Raw genomic sequence first — 2,714 nt, 5'->3', positions numbered from 1 at the left:
AGAGAGAGAGAGAGAGAGAGAGAGAGAGAGAGAGAGAGAAAGAGAGAGAGAAAGAGAGAGAGAGAGAGTGAAAATAAAGATTGGGACATGTCCATCATGGTAAAAAGAAAAAAGGGGAAACCTACCTCTGCACACTGGAGCGGCGTTTTCTCACTTGTCTCTGTTTGTTCCTCTTCTTCAGCCATAATTTACTTCATTAATTAAGTGACAATTAAAACTATTGCTATTATCACCAGTGTTAATTAAGCTTGTCTGCATAGCCTACTTATACACCTTCATTGCCATAGATGTGTGTGTGTGCGTAGATATATGATCAATGCGTGTGCATATACACACCTGAGATGTGTGTGTATGTGCTCAAGTAGCAGTTTATATAGACTATATATGTAAATGCATTTATATATATATACGTATGGGTAATTTTAATAGATGTATAGGTGTGCCTACGTATGTATATGTCTATGTATATACGAGAATGTTGGGGGTTTTTTTTAACCCTGGGTCGAACGCCGTACCAGGGTTGAGTCTATACGAGTGTGTCTGCCTGTTACAATGTATGTATCTATGCAATGTGTGTATATTTGAGTGCGTTTTCGTCAATGCGTGTATCTATATGTATGTATGTGCATACACACGTGTATGTGTCGGGTAGCTTCACCTTCGACCCAATGACCACTGACCTGAATCGCAGCTTCCTTAACCCAAATTAATTTCTCAGCAAACACCACAATGTTTGTGTTGACGATTTTTCCACCATGACTAACAACAGGAACCGGAAATAGCAACACCGTTAACACCCGCTAGTATCAATAAACGGTGCTAGGCTATTAACCAATAAAATTAGTCTCCTCTGAAGTAAAAGTTCCGTTACAATAATATTTGATTTCGTTGAGAATTATTTTTTGTTTTTGTCTTGTCCTAGTTCGTCCCCTCTATGTATCCTAGTTATCATGAAATAAAAGAAATTGTTGAGAATTATTCGCTGTAATTTTACGTTTTGAATTCAAATTCCGCCGAGGTCGACTTTGCTTTTGATCCTATGGGCTATTTGGCTGTTGTTTTTAGCACTTCCCACGATCTGCTAATACCTTCCTTGTTTCTTTGTCCCTCTGATATGAATTGATGTTTTTCAGTATTTTTTTTACCCCATAAACACATTTAATGGAATGATGATGCAACCAAAGATGATCTATTGCTGGGACTGAAGCAAAAACAATTCAGACTGATTTGTTTAAAAATTCGAAAAAGAGAAAATTCTAGGATTTATTGAAGGGAATTTTTTAAAATTTAGAAAAATTTTTTTTTTCCTGGTTTCATTGGCATATTAGTTCCCCACCTGGAGGGGACACAGATCTGTTATAGGTGAGCTGTTAGATGCAGGAGGGAAAGTTGTTGTGGCAAAAGAGTCAACAGAAGTTCACCATTACCTTCTGCCGGAGTTACATGGAAGTTAGGTGTTTCACTCACAAACACACACATCATCCAGTCTGAGATTCGAACCTGTGATCCCTCGACCACTGCTGAGGCCATGTGCCTCCACACAACAACCAGTATAGCAACTAAAGAACTGGTACTCTGTTAATTATGACGACAAGGGTTCCACAGTTGATCGGATCAACGGAACAGCCTGCTCATAGAATTAACATGCAAGTGGCTGAGCACTCCATAGACACGTCTACCCTTAACATAGTTCACAGGAAGACTCAGCCTGACACAGAATGTGACAAGGCCAGCCCCTTTGTAATACAGGTACAGCTCACTTTTGCCAGCTGAGTGGACTGGAGCGATGAGAAATTAAGTGCCTTGCTCAAGGATGCAACGCTCTGCCGGGAATCGAACTCATAACTTTACGATCGTGAGCTAAATACCCCAACCACTAAGTTACGTGCCTTCCCCAAGACACCTGATGAAGGCTGGAGGGTATATCAGCTGAAATGTTGTCTTTGTAGTAACGCCTTGTCACATGCAGATGCATAGTAATCAATATTCAAGTTTCGCGCCCTGATTCATTCTCTTTCTCGGCCGGCCATGAGCTTGGACGTGTCAAGCAGTCTCTCCAACATTCCAACTCTGGAGACAGCTCTTTCCAACATTCCAACTCTGGAGCTAGACAAATAACCAACCAACATCATTGACGGCGGCTCAGCAACCAAATGGGCAAAGTGCTGCCTATTTCCTCTGTAAATAAATACCGTTGTGTTGATGGTTCCGAATCTGCGTTCCGTTGTTCCTTCTAGAAATTTAATGTACGGAAGCGGTGTACACCTAATGGTATATAACCACTTTCCTATATGTTAATAACAAACAAGATAAGGACAAATATACATCAAATGTAAATAATTCCTCATCTCTCAAATATAGCCTATGGGCATACGGAGTGTCGTACCAGTTCATTAATCGCAAAATTGATTGTGACCAGAATAACTCACAGCAAAAACAAAACAAAAAAGTGTTTTGTTCAGGTTCTGGTGAGAAAATGATGGCAGTTCATCATCATCATCATCATCGTTTAACGTCCGCTTTCCATGCTAGCATGGGTTGGCCGATTTGACTGAGGACTGGTGAAACCGGATGGCAACACCAGGCTCCAATCTAAATTTGGCAGAGTTTCTACAGCTGGATGCCCTTCCTAACGCCAACCACTAATTAAAAAACAGAAGACACATACATACATACATACATCATCATCATCATCATCGTTTAACGTCCGCTTT

At 40.5% G+C, this 2,714-nt stretch overlaps 1 protein-coding gene across 1 annotated transcript in view; it reads right to left on the bottom strand.

Annotated features, from left to right (window-relative positions):
• LOC106881806 (tetratricopeptide repeat protein 5) overlaps nucleotides 1-791 on the bottom strand; it is a 14,443-nt gene extending 13,652 nt beyond the window's left edge. Inside the window, exon 1 of the mRNA XM_052978093.1 lies at nucleotides 126-791. Coding sequence (XP_052834053.1) covers nucleotides 126-185 — 60 coding nt within the window. The 5' untranslated portion in view covers nucleotides 186-791. The remainder of the gene's footprint in view (nucleotides 1-125) is intronic.
• Nucleotides 792-2,714: the final 1,923 nt, after the last annotated feature.

This window comes from Octopus bimaculoides, chromosome 30 (assembly GCF_001194135.2).
Source record: "Octopus bimaculoides isolate UCB-OBI-ISO-001 chromosome 30, ASM119413v2, whole genome shotgun sequence".
Classification (NCBI taxonomy): Eukaryota; Metazoa; Mollusca; class Cephalopoda; order Octopoda; family Octopodidae; genus Octopus; species Octopus bimaculoides.
This window is presented reverse-complemented; position numbering and strand designations above follow the sequence as displayed.